The 22,003-nt window shown below is 39.7% G+C and overlaps 1 protein-coding gene across 1 annotated transcript in view; it reads right to left on the reverse strand.

Annotated features, from left to right (window-relative positions):
* Positions 1-18,107, reverse strand: part of egfl6 (EGF-like-domain, multiple 6) — a 62,490-nt gene extending 44,383 nt beyond the window's left edge. The window contains exons 1-4 of the mRNA XM_069892449.1: positions 17,995-18,107; positions 9,848-9,954; positions 4,337-4,429; positions 2,342-2,461 (exon numbers count right to left, since the gene is read on the reverse strand). Coding sequence (XP_069748550.1) covers positions 2,342-2,461; positions 4,337-4,429; positions 9,848-9,954; positions 17,995-18,068 — 394 coding nt within the window. The 5' untranslated portion in view covers positions 18,069-18,107. The remainder of the gene's footprint in view (positions 1-2,341; positions 2,462-4,336; positions 4,430-9,847; positions 9,955-17,994) is intronic.
* Between the last annotated feature and the right edge of the window lie 3,896 nt (positions 18,108-22,003).

The raw sequence follows: 22,003 nt of genomic DNA on the forward strand, positions 1-22,003 counted from the left end.
GATTAAGAAGCTGTCAGAACCCGAGGAGCACTGCTCACCATCAGAACCCTAATGAATCCCAGTAAGTTCCCAATCTCCAGCAATCTGAGGCCTGGTGGAAGGCCTTTAGGCTGCTAAGCCCAGTTCTGGTCTGCTGCTGTGGTCCCTACCCTTCAGGGTCCTCTCCCAGATTTCTCCTTCTCAATGGAGTGGGAGGAAATCGTTCTCCTCCTCTTCTGCCACTCCACGTCGTGGGTGCTAAGCTTAGGCACAGACCTCTGTGTTCTTCTGTGTAGAAAAACTGCTGCTGGCCCAGTTCTGTGGATAGCTGAAACATGTACAGGACCATCAGGCAATAGGACCCTGTTGAGGAGAGCTGAAAGATCCATCTTCACTCTCCTGTTCCTCCCAGGTCCATACCTTTGGCCGCTACAGCAGCGTTGCCACCTTCCACTGTGCAAACAATACAACCAGAAGGTCAGACAGTTCAAACTGCTCTTTCTCTCCAGTGGCCTGAGTGACCGTAATTTAAATTAGTTCCAAATGTTTGCCAATATAGATGACATTGATTCACTGAGCTGTACACTGGTGGGAAGGGATCTGAGCAACATTATGTTTTATTCTTCATTATTCCCAAAGGAAGGTGACAGAGTGCAATCTTTATTTGATCCCTGTTATTTTGGAGTGTGTAGTTATTTCTTGCATAAAAGATTGATTGGGAAAGGGACAAGGAACAAAATGTAGGTTTAATATTTATCCATAGTGGCCTTAACTTTTCAACGTGATTTATAGTTGGGTTAAATTAAATCATTGAGAAACAAAACCAATGACTTGACAGAATTAAGAAAAGCCGGTGTCATTTAACATACTTGAAAGGACTTGGAAGAAAATCTACTGGCCCATTCTCGCCAGGCAAGTAATGGCATTAATCTCATCCTCTGTACCTCTCCAACTTATTTTCTTGTGCACATGTCAATCAATTCTCCTTTTGATTCTGTATTTTCTTCCCCAATGGTTAATTTATAGTGATGGACTAACCTACCAGCATGTCACAGGAAAACTCATGTGGCCATAGGGGAATTGTGCAAACTCTGTGCAGATTGCACCCAGGTGATTTCTGTAGCTGGGCTTTTACAATGCCTATCAAAGAGGAAGAAGAATGTTATTGCAGCAAGGAAACTGAAAGGGAATCTCCTTTACCAATGAGATATAAGAATTGGAGTGTAAAACCAGAAAGGATAGAAAGCAGGGTGAATTCTTTACCAAACTGGATGCAAAAAAATGACAAAATAAAATGAGAGAAAAATCTATGGGGGAAGAAAAGAAAGTATCAGAGAAGTAAGGAAAAATATTTAAAATTTAGAATATCTTAAAATCTTTCTCCAATATTGCAGAAATGATATTTCAATCTTTTCACTAGCAATGATCACTTGATTAAGTGTTTCTTATTCAAGTAATTGTTTGCACTAATATATTTTGTCATGCACTTTGTTCACATCTACTACAGAAAGGCAGCAATTTCCTAGCATTTGATGCATTTCATAGGTTTTGGCAGACATTAAGATGAAACTTTTCTCAGCTATTGAAGAACATCATCTTGGGCAGTGACCTCTGGGTATTAACATCTCTGCCCTTTGCTGAAGTCACCATATCATTGAAGCACATTATGATGAGTAGCAGTCCCCTCCCACTGACTTTGATAGTAAATTCTGAACCATCTTTTTAATGTTGGAAGTTGGAAGAGGTGTAGAGGAGATTCATCAGGATGTTGCCGTGTCTGGAGAGGACTTGAGTTGTAGGGAGAGACTGTGTCTGGAGTGCAGGAGGTGGAGGGGTAACCTTGTAGAGGTATAGAAAATCATGAGGGTATGGATAAAGTACACATTCACAGCCTTTTCCCAGAGTAAATGTGGACAGTGCCTTAAAGAGAGAGGGGCTAGCTTTAAGAGGTGAACTGAGGGGTTAACTCTTTCACCTCGAGTGTCATCCATATCTGGAACAACTGCCAGCAGGAGCCATAGAAGTAGGTACAATTACAGTGTTCAAAAGATTTCTGGATATATTTTGAAACAGGAAGGGTTTAAGGATATGGACCAAATGCAGGCAAATAGGACTATTCCAGAATACCAATTTGCTTGGCATATATAAGTTGAGTTGAATGCCTGTTCTTTGCTGTAGAACTCAGTGACTCAAATGTTTTTTTAAAATACAAAATATGCATTGACACTGAACTTTTAAGAAACATTGACCTCAAGAATACCAGGTCATTCTAAATATATTAAAAGTTAGCTTAGAATGAAACATAATGAAATTTTCGGATGATTTCTGCAGCAGAACCCTTATTGCACCATTTGTTACTCACTGGCACATGTGTTATCAGGCATCAGCATGTAGCCGTTCAGACAGTAGCATTTGTAGCTGCCATGTGTGTTCATACATCTGTGTACACAGGGCCTTGGCTTCAGTCCACATTCGTTAAAATCTGTAACACCCAAAACACATCGGAGCAAAACACAAAAGACTTGACAATATGATTTCTAACACCCTTGGGTAAACAGGTGAACGTGCAAATATTTAAAAGGATTGGAGAATACAAACATGGAGATGGTATATTGTACAGTATTCCTTAGGAGGTGTTCCCTCTGAGTTCAATTTGGTTGGGGAGCTATGTGGGAGACAGCAATAAATTGAAATACAGAAGTCAGGTTATGAATTAAATGGAGTTTTCCACTAGCTTGTCTCGAATGCTCAATCACAGCCATCTGCTTTGGTCATCACTGTGCTGCTTTGGATAGTCAAAAGTCCTTTTGAATTGAGTATTCTACCTGTTACCCGTTTCGGGCCCTCAACCCTTTGAATGAGGAGACAGTCAACTAGATATATAAGCCGAATTTAGAAACCAACAATCTCATCAGTGAAACGAGGAGGTAATGGATGGCACAGAAGTTAGCTGCGAATAAATTTAGCAGAAGAGTTTCAAGCTACTAAAAGTGGGCTGTCAGAAAATCACCTCAGGAGGAAAAGAGAAAGTTATGTTTAGCTCCTGCAAGAACATTTCACTTTGTTGTTTTATAGGAAGAAGATTGAAAAAGGAGAATGGAGAGAATGTCACGAGTTCAGTTCTTTGAATGTACAAAAATTTACATTGCTTTGTGGCCTGTTGTTTGTGACCATTCTGATTGCATTGCCTGGTAAACCTCACACAGATGTTCCCATGTAGCTTCAAGGTCAGTAGTTCTCAAACTTGGGACAGCCCAGAAAACATATTTAAAACTCCACTATGACAATTAGGTTGAGAATTGTTGTTCTGGCAGTAGACATTTTGGGTTTAGGAGGTGCTCAACGTCAAATAAATAAAATTACTGAAAGGTTCACTTAAAACCTCCACATATTCTGGTTTATCTGAGCCTATTTTACCAAGTTGATCATTTCATCAATGATCTTAACCTATGTCAGATGAGACCATGTAAATTGCTTGTGCCTTGCTTACTGTCACACCTTGGGATCCAGGGTAGCCCTGAGCATATGGTCCATCAACAAATTAATGTTTGAATGCATTAACAAGGCTTGAGGTGTTTTCAGGCCACTATATCATTATGCAAGGCAGATTATAGTTACATAAATTGAAGTCTTGTGCATATGTGGGCATGGAGATAGGGACTTCAATATTGCCCTCTTCTTCTCTCAATTATTGTAGTGATAGGATGTTTAGGCTGGGTAGCCTTGCCTCAACTCTCTGCATATTAACCTTTTGCTATTTTTCCAGAGGTAAAATCTTGGTCATCGATTTCATTAATGCTTAAAATGAGGGCAGTTGAGAACATGGTTGAAACTTAACTGGTCCCAGCCAGAGTTTGAGAAGCAAAGCAATGAAGCAGAGACAAGACAAGCCAGTAGGGAGGGTCGATATTTTCAAACCAAACACTTGAGGAGGGCAATTGATTCTTCTTATTCCTGCCACTCAGACCCACTCTCTTGTTCTCTCCTACATAATTTCCAGCCTCTTCTCTGTCCACCTTGTTGTATCCATGGACCTTTAAGTTTAGACATACAGGACAGTAACAGGGCCTTCTGCCCACAAGTCCATGCCATCCAAATATCCCAGTTAACCTACAAACCCTGTACGTTTTTGAACCCCCATACTTTTCATTGCTATGCTTATGGATTTTAGTTTCTCTGTCCTGTTGCTGGAGACTGTCCTCCAGGAGTCCCCTTTTCAGCCCTCATGCTGCTAGTTTTTGTGAAGTTCAGCAGGGCCCAGATTTGCCTTATTTCTCTTGTACCTTTCTGTGTATATCAGGGCCATTTCTCCTGATTCCAATGTTGCAGACCATCCAAATTATATCTTGGTACTCACCTTGATTACATGTTTTTCCAGTAAATCCTGGGTAACATTTACATTTATTTGCCCCAATACATTCTCCATGTTTACATCCATGTTCACAGACAGCTACAAAGAAATGAAACCAATGGAATTAACACAGAAATACAATGTGATAGAGTGGCAAATCCTTTTTTATATTCAGGCCAGAAGGCTTCAATGAGTATGGAGGAAATTCTAACCAACATAAATGATATTGAATTAAAAAGGGTTACATTTCCCAATTAACAGAATGGACAACCCCAGCAAGAAATAAAGAATAGATGCAGTCTGCCAATTAAATGAAGTGAATCCAATTTTACTCTCAAAACTTTACTCAGACTCTTGCTTGTTATTTCTCTTTGTATGTTCAGGCTTCCTTTTATTGTCACGTAATAATGCATGATATACTTTGACCCTTGTCTGCCCTAAGGCAATCAAAGAGTCACTATGAGCATTGCCCGGCAGCCCAAGCAACAAGAGAAGGAGAAAGATTCAGAGACACTGAGTGTTCATGGATTCTTCTCCAGCATTCCCCCAGCCTCTGCACCTGCACACATTCCATTTCAAACCATTGGCAGTCTCAGCTCCATATCTAAACCTCCAATACGATCAGGAAGCCTTCAGTGCCTGAGGCTCTTCAGAAGCCTTTCTTGCCCTCAGAATTCTCTCAAATCCCAGTTCTGATACCTGGTTCCCATGAGCCAGTTTCTAGTACCCCACAGCCTCACTAAGTCCTTCGATCGCAAGTCGCCAACAGCCCACAGACTCTGCAGGTCCTTCAGCCACCGAGACCCTTGCTGGTCCGCTGCCATGGCCACCTTCCTTGAGTGGCCCGTGCTTCTCAATGGTGGAGGGGTGGAGGTGTTCTCCCCATTTTTGGTGTTCTGCACTGGTTCACTGTTTCCCTGGAGTTTGCAACCCCTCATGGTATGCTGCCCAGCACAGTCACTGCTATATGTGGGACAAACCTCTGTGATTGTAGGATTTTAAAATAAAACACCATCAGCTCCTTTAACAGGCCGTTTAACTAACGGTGACACAAGCAGCACTGTGTCTCCACTCCCAACTTACCAGAAACAGCCCTGCCGTTACAGCTGCTCTGGCAGTGCCACCATTTTTTTTTCTGTAAAACAATCATCTATGGATTTCCAGTAGTTAATTGTCATATTTCTAAATCTGATTCTGATTAGGTGACTGATTTTGCATTTGGGTTACTTAGGTAGTGCATTGTCCCCATGTGTGCATGGGTTTCCTGCAGGTGCTCCTGTTTCCTACCACCTTTCAAAACGAGAGGGGGGTTGTAGGTAAATTGGGTGTAATTTGGTGGCATGGGCTCATGGGCCGGAAAGGCCTGTTACCATGCTGTTATATCTAAATTTAAATTAAATTAAAATGTCACCTGGGCAATTCCAAGGTACAGCTTTATGGATACAGTGAGTTCCTTTACTAATCAGTCTCCATCAAACTGTTGGTATTGAATTATCTCTTTAAGTACCATAAGACCAAGTGAGAGGCAGCGTGTTGGGTTGATGTGTACAAGCCACCATGACCAAGGTAGGTGTGCAGCCTGCATGCATTGGGGATGCATGCAATGTTAGGTGCAGAATTCTACAATTTCACAAGTGGTTTGAGGAATAGGTTGATGTGCTAGTTATGGATTCAATTGCACATAAAAGGACAATTGCAACATAAAAAATGTGCACGATGGGGAAATAACTCTATATGTTAAAATAGGGTTCATCACATAAAACAGTAATGATATAAAAGGCAAACCATGGTTTGAATTGAATTGTTTATTGTCACTTGTACTGAAGTTTTGTGTTCATTTATCAAAGAGAAATACAGCAATGTCGAGAAACATGAATTTCCCTTATTTCAAGTAATTATAAGTTCATGGAGGCGCTCATGTTATAATTATGAAGTTAGAGTTACTGGATAAAATAGAACAGTTGGAAGCAGCTGGCTTGGCCTTCAAATTAGTGAAAAGGTTTGATAGGATTTGTGTGAGGAAAGTCATTTCTCCCATGGGGCAGATGAAGAATTGTTCATGTAAAATGGTCACCAATAGTTCCAAAGTAGAATTTAGGAGAAACATCCAGGAGGTTGTTAAAGCAATGAACAAGCTGACCATGAAAAGGTGCTAGCAATACATCTTGGCTCACAGCCATTTTACCCTCTCTGGGGTGCAGGATGAAGCATCTCCACATGCAGCCATATTTCCTGCACATCCTCCAAACGCTTTCAGTCTGAATGTTGTATGTTCTAAATATAAAATCCATATGTCAGAAGAAATTTTGGCTGTAGATCTACTTTCACTTTTGTACCTCTCCAAACCACAAGTCATCATGAGATTGTGTAATTTAAGCTATCTTTTCACTTCAATATTTTTATTAACATTAAAATTACCCATCCAAAAATTGTTAAAAGTCAAAAAGATACATAACACTTAAATCATATAATTTCATCCAAGGTACCCCACATTTTAAACAAACAGATTATATTGTATTGATATTTTATTATAAAAAAATGAAAATCTAAACCCACTACCAAGAAAGAAGCTGCTTGGCCAAAAAAAGGACAAAATTCTTATCGGAGTGATAAATTACCTCATTAGTCAACATTTCTACCTTCATATCAAATCAAAGATTATGAAAGTAATTCAAAAAGGGTCCCCACAGTGTTTGAAAATTTTAATTCAAATGGGAAATTGTGCATCTAATCTTCTCTGTTTAGCATGATGAGGTGGTGTAATGTCCTCCATCTGAGCAACACGCCCCCCAGCCACTAGAGAAATAAAAGCTAATACACACAGCTCAGATGCCGTTAATGTTATGTCACTCTCTCTAACAATAGCAAATAAACCAGTTAAGGGATTTGGTTTAAAATTAATGTCAAAAAGGGCAGAGAAAGTTTGAAATACTTTGTCCCAATATTTGTAATTTAAACTATCAACTTAATTGTCAATGGAGAGAAATATGATCAAAAATATTACATTGACCAGAATTAATACTATATAATATAACAATGTATGAGATAGATAAACTTAAGTTTTGGTACCTCTGGTTTGACATAAAGTAAACTGTTCAGACAGTGAGTCAGACACACCACTACTGAACTTCCTTGCCTTTAGCATGCTTATTTGTTGAGGTGGGAGCCAAACATTTATTCTGTCACAGTTAAGGCTTACTAGTAGTTGGTGGGAAAATAGCTGTGCATACAAAATTATGACCTCTGCAGAAGCTTTCATCAGATGCTTTATACACTTACTTCAGGCCATTGACAAAACAGGTGTGTACACTTCCTGCAGCCTGTTTGCACAGACTGGTTCTCACAAGCCCCAGTCAGAACGGTGATCAAGGAATTGCAATCAAACTTCAAAGGGAAAAGAAAACACCATCACGCTTCCCAATTACTGTTATTGCTCTCTGTGGCATTGAGCTTCAACACCCAAGGTACCACACAAGAAGCCTGCACCAAAAGATTAAAGTGCATATTTGGAAATGTTTTGCTCTATATTGGTGCGATGACATTGCACTGAAAATTTATACTTTTGAAGATAAGAACGTTGCTTTGGATAATTAGATTGTTCTGTGTCTATAGAGGAGTCTAGGAGTAAAACTAGTCTTCAGTTGGTTGCTAAAGATATGCAAAAAAATCAGTTCACTTTGCACACATTTGATTCTCTTCCACACTGCCATTTCCTCCTTTGTTCTACTTACAATGGCTGATATAAATTCATTTGAGTATTTTGTGTCTGTGCTGTTCAGAAATTTCCTGTATAACAATAGACATTGCTTTTCAACAGCATTTCACTGGCTAGAAAATGCTTTTGCAACACCTTCAGAGTTCATATATTAGCAGATCTCTCCTGGAGGCAACCATGAAGAAGGTACACCAACAACTCTACTTCCTAAGAAGTCTGAGAAAATTTGCATGTTATCAAATACTCTATCAAACTTCTGCAGGTACCCTGGTAGCATCTGAACCTGGTTTGGTAGTTCCAGTGCCCAGGAGAGCAGAAGGCTGCAGGAAGTAGCAAACATTGCCAAGTTCACCACAGGCTCCGACCTCTCATTCATTTAGGACATCTCAAGAAGGCAGCCAACATCATAAAGGACCCCCCCCCCCCAAACCTCCCCCCTGCCCATCACCCTGGTCACAATCTCTTCTCCTTCAGAACAAAAAAAAGTACAGAAACCTGTAGATCAGTTAAAGAAGAAATTCTGCAGATGCTGGAGTCAGCATGTTTCTGTATTGAACTTGAAGACCAGGACTCGAGGTTCCAAAACAGTTTCTTTCCAATAGTTATCAGCCTTTTGAGCTTCTTCTTAGTGAAATAAGAAGCTCAACTACTCTGAATTATAAACTACTCTGACACCACAGAAGTTTTGCCAGCATTATTGTAATATCACTTTTTTTCCCACTTTGGTAACTGCAACTATTTAACTTCTACTTATGTTTTGTATTGTCTCTTTTTAATTTAATTCAATAAATACTATTGTAGCTTTTTTTAAACAAAGTACCTTTTCGACTATACCACTGAGAACGTTGGTGCATATGTAGATTGTAAAATGTATATGACAATAAACTTATTATCACAATCATTATGTGTGGTGATATTTAAAAGTATCAGTCTTCAATTTTCATTCTGAAATCAGAGGATTTATTTTATTATTATTTACAGAGTATGCATATTGCTAATAAGATCAACTCAGAGCATCCTGTGCAACTGCATCACTGCCTGGTTTGGAAGCTGGGCCACCTCAGACTGCAGGACCCTGTATAGGATAGTGAAGTCAGCGGAAAAGATCATTGGGAGTTCTCTTCTTACCATAACGGACATCGACAACACTCAATGCAGGCGAAAGGACTCCACACACCCCTTAAGTAAACTGTTCTCTAGTAGGAAGTACCGTAGCTCTCAGGCCCTTACTTCCAGATTAGGCAACAGGTTTTTTTCACCAAGCCATCAGGCTCCTGAATTCTCAGAACATATGTGGATAGAGTACCGTGGACTTGTATACGTCTTAATATTTTAAATATTTCAATGTGTTTAACTTCTATTCTAATTTATATTTATGTAAATATACTCCGTGGTCCTGGAGAAATGCTATCTCATCTTTACTGTGCAAGCATGGTATGAACGATAAATAAAGGTGACTTGACTTGACCTCACTTAACTTGATTTATTGCCCTTGATAAGATTGTCTAAGCCATCTCCTAAAAATATGTTTCAGTCCTTACTGGGGAAGTTCTCCCACTGCGTAATGGGCAGGAAGTTCAGTATTTAAACCTTGCGATAATAGAGGAGATGCCTTATTTTCTGTCAGAATAGTGTGCAGCTTGGAAAGAACATGTAGATGGAGGTGTTCGGATGCTCTTGGTCATCTTAGTGCTCGAGACCAAGGTACTGTTGTTAAGTCACAGACAGTCCCCTTCAAGTGGGGAATAGATTTCAGTTCACTACATTGGAAAGGCAGGAGAAGGATATTGCTACTTCTGTACCTTCACAGTGACCCTTGTAATTCTTTTTCCAACCATAGCAACACTCAAGCCGGGATCCATAACGACAAACTCCAGGCAGAATTCCAGAATGTCTTTGGTCTCGAAACCTGAGGGAGTAAATCAAAAAGATATCTCCATTTAGTTTGATCAATTTCTATCTTTTTCCCCTTGCACTTGCCTAAATTTAACACCCTTTCAAGACCACAGTAGCAGCGAGGAAGAAAAGACTTGCAGACTCATAATGCTTTTCACAACCTTTCCCCAGTTGTCCCAAATGTTTTTCATCCACATGTTTTATCTTTGGTGTGTAGGCACTCCTGTATGTGAGAACTGTAGGAGCTGTTTTTGCACAGGAAGATCTTATAACGAGCAATGTGATTGTGACCAGATACAGTAAAACCCCTGGTATCTGGCACCTATGGGGATTGGTACATGTTGCATGGATTGGTGAACTGACCATTGGGGGGGGGGGGGTGAATTTTAAAATTTTAAAATTTCTTATTTTTTTAACCTTTTTATTTTCTGCTATTGTTTTTGCCAGTGGCTTGATGCTGCCAGTTACTTGAATTCTGATTAACAGGGGTTTTTACTGTATAATAGTTCAGTCATAATGTTGATCCTGCCACCAGAGATAACACTCTTGACATTATTCAGAACAGTGCCATTGAATCATTATTTCACCCACCTAACGAATCTGTGAAGTTCAGGATTGCCATTGTTATTTGTAGGGGCAGAAAGGTAGCGCCTCCCACAGTGCAGCAGTCCTGAGATACGGCACTGGAAAATTAGCTTGAATTGTAATCCTCTGATCCCTTGAGTATAAGTTGTTTGAATAGCACAAGAGAGACATTTGTCCAGAGTTTCAGGACAATAGTTGGGCCACTGAAGGAGTCCACCATCAAGTGGAGAAGAAATAGACTCAGCACAAAGTGTTGAGGTGTGGTACTGTGGCCAGGACCATCTGATGTAGAAACATGAGGTTTGAAGTGTTCAAAGTTGTTTAATTACTGAGTAACTTGAATCAGACATGGAATGAGTAGGATGCTTTATGAAGGAACTGGTTTGCAATGTGAAGGCAATTCATAAGTTCACAAGATTCAATGTAGGACATCACAGAATGTATGGACTTCTGCTGACAGCCTGATGCATTTCGACAAAGTACTGCAACCCAGATTGAAGGCTGATGTGGTGAATTTGAAAGCCTTTGATCCAGAAAGACAAAATCAGAAGAGATAACTTAGTGAGATCAAAATGGACAGGAGGAAAGAAGAAATGAGGATAAAAGGTAATGTTTACAAATCTTAATTTTTTAAATATTTAAATTAAATTTCAACATACAGCGTAAGGTGGGAGGAAACTGGAGCCCTCAAGGAACACCCACGCTGACATGGGGAGAATGTGCAAACTCCTTACAGACAGTGTGGGTTTCAAACCCCTGGTCCCGATTCCTGGTGCTGCACAGCATTGCGCTAACTGCTAAGCTAACCATGTTGCCCAATGTAATCGTACCTTGAAGAACTGAGTTTTGGATAGCATGGTGATGCAATAGGTAGTCCAGCTCTTCTCAGCTCCGGTGATTCTAACAGAATTTGCACATTCTCCCTAACACTATGTGAGTTTGCCACTGGAAGCTCCAGCTTCTCTCCCTGTCCCAATATTGTGCTATCTGGAGATGAAGTATATTACCGCTTGTGTAAGTTGGCTGGTGAAACAATGAGAAGTGTATTAATGAACATGTGAGAGGGAATAGGTTGGAGGAAATGAGTGGGGAATGGGATGATGGGATTGCACTTGAGTCAGAGAGTCATAGAGCATGGGAACAGGCCCTTTGGCCTCACTTACATACGCCGATCAATACTAGTCCCACCCATACTAGTCTCACCTGCCTGCATTTGGCCAATATCCTTCTAAACCGTGTCATCTATTTTTCTGTCCAATTTTTAAAAATAAAATGTTGCAATAATACCTGCCTCAACCATCTCCTCTGGCAGCCCATTCTACACCCAGCACCCTCATGTGTAAAAATGTTACCTCTCACGTTCCTATTAAATCTTTCCCCCCTCATCTTAAACCTATATCCTCTGGTTACCGATTTCCCTATTCAGCGCAAAAGACTCTTTGCATTCACCCGATCTATTCCTCCTATGACTTTGTATACCTTCATGAGATCACTACTCATCTGTACTGCAAGGAATAAAGCCAGAGCCTGCTCACCCTCCCCTATAGCACAGGACATCCTGAGTTCTGGCAACATCCTTGTAAATCGTCTCTGCACCCTTTCTTGCTTGATACCATCTTTTGCATGGTGACCAAAACTGAACACAAGAGAGCTGGCATTGGCTTGTTGTTTGCCAGGAAATACGAATATATCACGTGTTGTAACTTTGGATACATATTTGTATTGTGTGCTGCCTCTATTTAAGAGTCAGTGCTTTTAATAAAGAACATTCTGTTGACAGCCCTATCAATATTACTTATGTTACTTGAGTTTACAAGAGGAACACTGACAAGAGGCTACAAATGCTACATACACATATTTTTTCTTTATCCCTCATGCATTTATTCTGATACCCTGAAAGGGCATCTCCCCTGCTCAGCTCAGCCAATCCATAGTTTCCATCAGTTATCCATAGCAGCAATGCCAGTAATGGGGTCAAACCTAGGTTATTCTGGATTGTTTTCTCCATAAATGCACAGCCCTATTAGCCTAGGCCTCCTGTTCAATCAACTACAGTGGAATAAAAGCAGATGAAAAGACAATATAAACCAATGCCATCAACTCCAATTAAAATGGCTCAAGTTCCAACACAGCTGGAATTATTAGTTTGTTAAGTGCTGAGAACTTTAAAAGCAGATCTTGCCACTGGGATATGAAATATTAGGATAGATAATTTTTTAACCTGTGTTGGGATTTGGGCAGCAAGATGGTGGGAATCAGTGCAAGAAACAATCTTTTATGATATCACCTCTAAGCAGCTTGGGACATCATTTGCTTATTAACGGTGCATGACACCAACTGGTGGGTAAGAAGCACCCTGTTCCTTCCTGTGGTCTTAGAACCTCAAACATTACCAATCAGAAGTGCCTGGGAAAGCTGCTCCTTTGTCTATCCCTCTGTCACAGGCCATCCTGAAACTCATCAGCAGTGGGTCAGAATCTGAGAGCGTCCTGCCTGACATATAGGATGTAGCTTCACCCCAATGTCTGCTGGTGCTCATGGCCAGTTCAGCACCCTATGCTGCCTAACCTTCCGAGATTCTCCAGCATTTGTGCGATGCTCCAGTTTTCCAGCATCTTCAGACATTGTTTACCTCACCACCTTATTCACAAGGTCAACTAGAAATGGACAACTAAGTCCAACTTCATAAGCCATTTCTCCTGAACAAAGCAAGATAAAAGTGGACTTCTGGGAGAGATTCAACAGCAAGGATTAATACTCTCTTCATTGATTTCAATTATTTCCCTTGTCCATTATAGAATGTACCATCATCCCAAGGGTGCAGTGGACAACCATTCTTTATTCTCTTCGCCACCTTCACACTAGAGCCTGCAGCTTTTGCTTCTCAAGTTCTCTACAGGACAAAGCCACACATAGCTACAGGAGTAAGGAGGTGAACAAAAGAGAGAAAAAAATACCAGAGGTGATTCCTCTGCTGACTTAGCAAAACATTTTTGATATTAGTAGCAAAGTAAGATGGCTTGAGCACTGTGGAAAGTTCATCTGAACAGTTTCTCTGTCTTTTACTTGTATCCTTTGATTTGGTGCAACAGTTGGTCAGTTGACAATTTCCTCCTCCCTTTGAAGACTCTTGGTGTAAATACAAATCCAAACATGCACCAGATCTCTTTCTTCTCCATCATCCTTGGTGCAAGGACCTTGCCGAAGACATCCCAGAGGAGGTCAGTTATCCTGGGAATGCTTTACCACTGTTTATTTTCTCTAAGAATACATTTAATCCACGATACAATATATATAGAAACAAAGCAGTGCAGTCTTTTCACATTCTTGGTGACCTATTCCTGCATACATTTTATTACTGTAATTTGTAATGTTAACCATTTATAATATTATTCATCACCATTACCACATGCGGCTCTCCGGGATTACTCCCGTTTCAGTTGTTTGAGTGGCTTCCCCACTAGTCCTTGCTCCTCAATGCACTGTAGTGGAAGGATCCTAGACTGTGGTCCTTCCCCACAAAGTTCTGCCACTAATTGCACCCAGCATAGAGAAATCCAACATCAGGGCCTCTAATTTGGATGGGAAGAAGGTAAGCACTTGATCTGGACCATATCTGGTCACCCTGAAGTTCAGCAGATCTGGTAGACCCTGCAAACAAGGACAGCTTCTTCTTTAAGACTGAGTGGTTTTCCACCTCCTCAAACAGACAAGCTGTGGATGTACTGATTAATGCCTGAACACTTTTATTGAGGTTTCAGCCCAAATGTTGAACCACCTGGACAGAGATAATGAAGCCCACATCCTACTCCTCTGCCTGACGCTCCCTGAATAGAATTTGGATCAAAACAAATACACACCGAATTTAATGGAAATTCAGCATAGATTTTGTGGGCAGAATGGTATCCTTCTTAGTTATAAACCAATGTGTTCTGAAGAAGAAGCACCTCCAATGCATTCTGACTTTGGGTAAATTCTTTTTTGAGAATTGCCATGGCAATGTTAGATAGTCTGCATCAGAAGGTCTGCACCTGGAAGGTGATGATTCATCACATTCTTGTCACAATGGTGTTGGAAGCCCCATGACATCTTGTGACCTCAATTGACATCAGATGCCATCTGCCTTTCAAAGCAAGAGACAAAATGTTAACTGGAGATTCTTAGTCTCCTGGGGGTGCAAAGTTAACATTATAATTTTAGCCATTAATCTGCCTTTGACAATAACAGCCAGAGGTAGGGTTATAATTGAGGTCCTCATTTAAATGATGTCCCTTTAGCCCCAAGAACAATTTCTAACTCCTTCTTAAATATATTTAATGATTTGGCTGATTTTAAAAATGAATAAACTAAAACTTAGAATTATTCAACTGCCGGTGCAGAAAAATTTAAATCAACTAAAAGCGCAAGGAAAGGTGACATTATTGAAAATTATATTCCATGGATAATATTAATATTCCATCTGGGGAAGTGGTTGGAATTTCAAAAAATAGTTCAGGGTCAGAAGAGACAAAAATCCATTTCAGAGGGACTGATCGGACTGTGAATATTGAATCCTTAATGGAGATCATGGGAGTACAAATTCCTTAAAATGGGTAGATGAAAGAAGTGGCAAAAAAGAAGGAATGAGTCACAAGCCAACCATGGATTTTCCTGCTCACTTTTTCTGTGTGAGGAATTGGTGATGTACATATGCACGGTTGGCGTAGCAGTTAGTGCAACGACTTTACAGCGCCCGCGATCGGGACTTGGGTTCGAATCCCACGCTGGTCTGTAAGGAGTTTGTATGTTCTCCCCGTGTCTGCGTAGGTTTTCCCCAGGGCTCAATTTTCCTCCCACCATTTGCAACATAACGGGGGTGTGGGTTAACTGGGTATAAATTGGATGGCATGGACTCATGGGCCGAAAAGGCCTGTTACCATGCTACATCTATGGACTGATATTTAAATGTGGGGTACTTCAAAATTACCTTAAATAAGACCCTACCTCTCCCCCTTGTCAGTACAATTAATGTTTAACTTAAATTGAATGCATATCTCAATGTTTTATGAGGATTCTGTGTTGATCCTGTCACCAGAACAAGTTCTCAGCACTCAATGAAGACTGGGAGGGGGAGGAGTGCTCTCTTTTGCCCATTTAGGAGGTCTTCTGCTATTCACAATCCTGCTCTCTGCCAAGTATGTTCATATGTGCTGTGTGCCAAGACCTCAGGCATTCCACCACTTCCACCTCACCTTCTGCAGTCTCCTGGCTGGCAGCCAGCCTGTCAATTTGGTCAAGGGCCATGCGAGGAAGCAAAGAGAGGGAAGTTGTAACTGCTAGATTTACCAGGACCTTTCTGACTGTACTCTTGCACAATTCCCCAGTCACGAGACCTTCCATGGCTTCCCCTCTCACTGTTCCAGCCTCCCTGTAAGTCATGAGGCCCACAGGCAGTGAATATGATACCCCAGCAAACCTCAAAGCTTCTCTTCACATCTGAATCCAAGGGATTTAAGCCATCTGCTTGCCTTAATAACATCTCCTGACATTGTTTTATTTAATTGAAATAACTAGATAACTTTCCCTGAAAGAGATGAGCCTGACTTATCAGCCTTAGATGTAATAATATCGTTCCTTCGCTTTTGAAATGGGAAAGGCTGCATGATTCTTAACTGAAACTTGTTTATCTTTCCATTTCATTCATTAAAAGTGCACCACTATTTTCCTCTAAACTTCAATTCCATGGGCTATTGTTTCCTTCACAGAGTATGGTTGGTTTGCTGTGAAAACGGTGCACATTGACATCAATCCCACCAACAGGAAGATTGTCGAGGTCAAATTACATGCCATGAAGACAGGATAGATAACTCTGCACATTGTCATGCAACGTTCCACATTATTCATTTTCATCACAACTATTTTAATACAAATCTGCATGAAATCTATTTTTTAATACTTCTTCTCCTTGGGAGAGAACAGTACCATGGCTTAATGTAGTGACAAGATACTCTGATTTGGTTTTCATGGCTGCTGTTAGATCAGTGTCCAGATTCACATAGAATAAAAGCAAGAATAGGGGTCTTGGTCCTAGAGCCTACTGAATCATTAATATGGTCACAGCTGATCTATGCTGGCTTCAGCTCCTCTTCTGTGTCAGTTCCCCATGGCTCTTAATTCTTCAATCTTTGGATTATCTACCTTCTCTATAAATATCTCAGTAATCAGGCTTCAAAAGAAATACTGGCAGGGAGCATTCCAGAGATTCATCCCTCACTGTAATGAGAAACTCCAACACATCTCATTTTTAAATGACTGCTCTGTTATTGAGGAACTATGTCCCTCCTTTTGAGACTCTTCCATGTGTGGAAACATCTCAGCATTTCCTCTCTCATGCCCCCTTAGTATCTTCTTCATTTCATTCAGATACTCTCACACTTTTCAAAATAAATACACCCCCAGTGAAAGCCCAGCAGTCACAGGGAAGAGCGTATAAACTCCTTACAGCCAGCGCGAGATTCGAACTCTGGTCCCGATTGCTGGCGCTGTAAAGGCATTGCGCTAACCGCTACAACAACTGTGCTTCCCCGCAAGATACAAATTGAGACATTTCAGGACTCTATACAAATAATGAAATGTTTAACATGAAAAAAATGAAACGAATGAAATGGTTCAATATAACAATGATTTTAAATCAGTTCCATTTGAGAAGTATCTAGACAAGACAACCAAAGATCCATATAAACTATCAGCACATTTTTTTGCACCACAACCAATAGTAAATATTTATGATTTTCCTCCTTTATTAATATTTATTAAAATCTTCTTTTGTGTTATGTCTTTTATGTTCAGAATACCTTTGCAGAAACATCATGTTTGCGATAAACTCAAGTTCAATTGCTTAAATAAAACTGTACAGACTCACAAACCAAAATACATTAAGGGATATTTTTTTCCTTAAAGAGATCAAAATAGGAAATGATTGCATTCAATTATTCTGCCTGATTGCACTGGTTTGTGGAGGATTTAATCTTGGTGATTATGAAATAGAATAAACACAGACCTAAAATTAAGGGTAACCAATGCAATTTCAGGGTGCAGTTTGGTTGCAACTTTCTAATTAAGTCCAAGGCAGAATCTAAACTGCTCTTTTTCCAGTTTTGGCCAATTATTTAATGCAAAGACACATAATTTAATTTAAATGCCATTTTATCTTAACTGGACCAGCAACTTGTATATTTATACTCTATTAAAATGAACATTTATTGATTTGGAAGAAATTCCATTATTACTGGCCAGCATTTCACTTTTTTATAGTAACTCATTACGTTAAGAGTATTTCTCCAGTCATAACCATTCAATGAACAAAAACAGTCAGGTTTAGCATTTTACATATTGAGGCATCATCTTTCAGAAAGGAATGAATGGTCTTATTTCAGTTCAAAATAATCATTTTCTTATAAGCTTTATTTACTGTTAACAAAATTCTTACCGGTAAATTTCTGTTTTCCCACTGATAGCAAGGTCTACAAATGCCAGCAGACTTATCCACACACTGTGTAGCATCTTTCTCTTTATGACTTCTATAAAATATTTCACAGGGTAAGCAGATTAAATGTTTCCAGCTGGAAAAACTTCAGCCAGTCTCTCTCACTCTCCCTCTCTCTTGAATACATGTGCACAGTGCTTCTGGTGGTGACAATGTTGTGCAGAAAGGAACCTCTCCTGTTACTCTTGTTCTTTACTCCCTTCCCCCAAACAAATCATGGTCGTTATGTAAATGATACAACCTGGCAGCCTCTGGAAACCAGTTAGTGACGTTTCTACTCTTTGGATTGCCTGCAATTGTGGATGGCACTCCAGCAGCCTTGGGGAAGTTAGACAATGAACTCAACCCCCCATCAGAAACAACTGAAGAAGAAATTTGTGAGGGGAGCTTGTAATAATGAATTACTGGGGTGTAGGTGGATCAGAAGAATCCACTGTAATAAAGGATTGACTCTGCAGATCATCAGATGGAAACCATGCTTAAAACCTCATCGAATTAAACAATCTCAGCAGAACATTTCAACATCTTCATTGCAAGAGCAAAGTTTTGCTTTTTTTTATTTGTCATGTGAGGAGAGAATTTTGTAAAGGTAACACAAATCTGCCTTTGTAAAAATTCTTTTGAATGGTGAAAGGATAGGCATTTATTTACCCTGATAAACATTAGAGGCAAGTTATTGCAAGGAATCAAAACCCATTTGGTGTGGAATTGCTTTAAAGTAGTTGTTAGAAATTGAAGTACCTTTAAAGAAATTGCTCGAGACAAAAATTGAGAACAAAGAACATTTATTTTACAACAATGCAAAGTTGGGTGCTTCCCCTTACCCTGGGAATACGCACATATACTGGGGCTCACCCAACTTTTATACAGTCGATTTCAGTATCAGAGTGCCCTCCCCCTTACATTCTTCTGCCCCCTGGATGGGTTTGGCATAGGCAATCCTTCCTGCCTACGTGCAGTTTCAGTACACTTGGAGGACCAGGGGGTATCCTGTGGGTGTCCCATCATGTCATTGTCCTTATTCACACCTTCCTGATTCTCGGGGCTACAGTCTCTTGGTATGCAGAGTTGACTCATCCTATCCAGGGTTGGCTAATTTAATATGTGTAAGGTTAGCTAATTAGATATGTAGGACTTGGTACTTCTATCTAGGGCTAGGAGACCTTTATCTGATCCAGACTACCTCAACTTCCTACATTCTATTGTACCTTACCATTCCTTATGGTGGCTCTTGTCACAAAGAAGATTCTTATGTTAATCGTGCTGACTCTGCTTTCCTGCATCCTAATCCCCAAGCTCATCCTGTTTGTACTGGTTACAGCCATTAACTGATGAATTTTAGTTTCTTCCATGTTCATAATTTTAGATCAATTTTCCCATCTCTCACATAGTGAAGAATATGAATGACTTTATCCTGATTAAAAAAAAAGACAAATTATTGCAATAAAGCAAAAACATCATATATTTTGTGTTTCAGAATTTATTGTCAAGAACAAGTCATGAAATTTGGTGTTTTGCAGCAAACATTCATATTATAACCATCTTACAACAATAATATATATAAAAAATTAAAATAATAGTGCACGAAAAGTAAGGCACTGTCTTTGCTTCATTGATCATTCAGGAATCTGATGGCATCATGGAAGAAGCTGTCCCTATGCTGCTGAGTGCTTGTCTTTAGGCTCCTGTACCTCCTTCCTTAATGGTAGCAGAGTGAAGAGGGCATCGCCTGGCTGGTGGGGACTTTTAGGATAGAAGCTGCTTTTTTAAGACATCACCTCATGTAGATGTCATGTAGATGTTTCCTGGCTTGTTTCCTTCTTTATGTTCTCATACCTTTCCTTTTTGAAGATAAATTTCCTCACGATCTTTTACACACTATTAATGTTTTATTCATAGCTGTCCATACCTCCAAGTTTTCTTCTTCAGATGTTTCTGATGGGGGGTTGAGTTCATTGTCTAACTTCCCCAAGACTGCTGGAGTGCCATCGATGCTTCTCAACATGTGTGAAGGAAATGGCTTCACTCAAAATCGTTTACTCCAACCTCAAACACATACTCAACACCTGCTGCCCATGAGGGACTCATTGGATTAATTCAGATAATTTCAAATCTATCTCCTTTGAGCCATAGTCTTCTTTGTAGGCCAGGAGGAAATAGATGGTCACCTCAATCAACTGTGTCAACTCCAAAAAAATGATTGCTGCACCACATTTTTTAATTTTGAAATATTTCCTTAGCTAGAACAGCTAACACAAGCTATTAGATTTCCCCAGGTGCTTACACTCACAATAATGACCCAGAGTCTGTAAAACAATTGGAACCTTGTCCAGATTTACCACTGAGTACAAGAAGTGGAAATCTTATTATAATTTTAATTTATTGGAAATTGTTCATGATGTTAAGAGGGCAAAATCAATGTTCATAAAGCACTGAGGATTTAAAAGTCTCATTGTGAATGCAGAGTAGAATGTGCGCAAAAAGCTTCAGAGATGTAAGCCTAGATTTGCTAGCCATTATCATTTTTCTCGAGAGAATAGGTGTTCAATTCAAAGATACATATATATTTCTTACAGGGAAGATGCTTTCAGAAGGAGAAGAAATTTGTCCTTTTACAAATCTTAAGGATTATGTTGGCAGGCAGCATCTAATTTTATCCACCATAAGAACACATCAGAGGCCAACATGCCCGATATATAGCATTTATAATTCTCTCATCACTTAAGTTAAAATTATTAACCGATAGATTGGATCGGCACAATTTTTACTGAACTCAGTAGTTAATCTGTTCTTCTGAAGACAGAGAAGGATAGGTGAAGCTTAACAGAGGGGTTGAAAACCCATGAGAAGCTATTCTATGTTAGCAGAATCTAATTCCATTATAGGAGATTGCAGAAAATTGGGAAAAGAAATTGAAGAGAAAATGAATTTTGGAAATCATTATCTAGAAGTGTGGGAGAGAAAAAACTTTCAGAAGGGACTTGGTTGTAAAGTAAAAGTCCAAAAATCCAGACTGCCCAAGAATCTGGACTTCTCGTAAACTCTGAAATTTTTACAATTTAGCGGGGGGAGAGTACTTTGTATTTTATATGAAAAAATGTTTTGTTAATAAACAATCAAAATTTACCTGTTCATATCTTCTTTATTTTCCTTAAATTTGAATTATAAAAGTAAAGCCCGAGAATCTGGAAAATCTGAAAATCCAGACCGACCCAATCCCAAAGTAGTTTGGATTTTAGTGCATTTGTCGTATTTGGTTGCACAGAAGGTTGACTGACTATTAGAAAACAAAGTGTAGACATTAAAGGGTCTTTTCATCCTTCCTGTTGATGGGCTCAAGGTGCCTATTAAGAGAGGGCAATAGCTGAAATATTAAGTTCCAAAAAGGCAGTCTTACTGCTGAATCATGACACAATCCAAGTGATACTGTGGTCTTCCTTCAGATCTTGTGTCAGCTGTGCTCACCAATGTGGCGACGGCTCCAACTCATGTCACGTTGGATATCCATCTGGAATCAGAGAGCCACAAAAATGCTCAAAAAATATGTGAGTATAGCTGTTAAATGAAGGGTTTTGGCCCAAAATGTTGCGGACCTTTTACCTTCTATGGATGCTCCCTGGCCCACTAGGTTCCTCCAACAATTCGTGTGGAGCTCCAGTTTTCCAGCTGTCTCTCAGTTACAAAAAGGTGGAAATGTAATGATTAAATGGTCAACATCTTCTGGGCAGCTGAACTATTGCTTGTCTTTTTTCTCCATAACACCCAAGTAGAGCAGGGTTTGAGAGGCACTCAATCCTTTTCTATGATCTCAAGCCCACCCATTTGGTCCTTCTCCTCGCTGTTCATCTTTTCTGAGAGCATTCTTTTTTTGTATTTATTTCTTTTATTTTTTTTTCTCAATCTTTTTATTGGTTTTTGAGAAAATAATAATATCAAATACATAGATGCATAA

The sequence above is a fragment of the Narcine bancroftii genome, chromosome 7 (assembly GCF_036971445.1).
Source record: "Narcine bancroftii isolate sNarBan1 chromosome 7, sNarBan1.hap1, whole genome shotgun sequence".
NCBI lineage: Eukaryota > Metazoa > Chordata > Chondrichthyes > Torpediniformes > Narcinidae > Narcine > Narcine bancroftii.